This window comes from Chaetura pelagica, unplaced genomic scaffold (assembly GCF_000747805.2).
Source record: "Chaetura pelagica isolate M959 unplaced genomic scaffold, ChaPel_1.0 scaffold249, whole genome shotgun sequence".
NCBI classification, from domain to species: domain Eukaryota; kingdom Metazoa; phylum Chordata; class Aves; order Apodiformes; family Apodidae; genus Chaetura; species Chaetura pelagica.
In genome coordinates, this window is record NW_009954538.1 from 2,125,209 (window position 1) to 2,125,627 (window position 419).

At 61.8% G+C, this 419-nt stretch overlaps 1 protein-coding gene across 1 annotated transcript in view; it reads right to left on the reverse strand.

Moving 5' to 3' along the window:
* SUDS3 (suppressor of defective silencing 3 homolog (S. cerevisiae)) overlaps positions 1-164 on the reverse strand; it is a 19,034-nt gene extending 18,870 nt beyond the window's left edge. The window contains exon 1 of the mRNA XM_010004878.1: positions 107-164. Within this exon, the coding sequence (XP_010003180.1) occupies positions 107-164 (58 nt within the window). The remainder of the gene's footprint in view (positions 1-106) is intronic.
* Between the last annotated feature and the right edge of the window lie 255 nt (positions 165-419).

A 419-nucleotide genomic window follows, 5' to 3' on the forward strand; every position in this document is an offset into this window, starting at 1 on the left:
GCACGGCCCGTCACGGGTTCGAGTCCCGCGCCCGCCACTCGGCTCAGCGCGTCCCGCCGCACCCCCAGGCTTTGCTTTTAAAAGGGGGACATGAGGGGGCTCTGACTGGGCTTCCAGACACCCGCGTTCTCCCTCCGTACCACAACACCCGAGACTGCAAACATCCCGCCGAGGGGAGGGAGACACGAACGGGGCAGTTTTATCTCCAGGAGGGGCTCAACCGGAAAAAAAACCAACACGGCAGCCCTTCAAACTCGCCCAGCCGGGTGCTGAGCAGCCAAGAGGAGCAGCAGGTCACGCTCTTCGTTGGGAAAAGGACTGCAATAAAGCAGCGTGTGCACTTCGCCTTCCTGGAGCTCACCCCAGTGACCCGTTCGCCCTCGCTGGCAATTTTTAACTCGCAGCACCCACACCAGGTA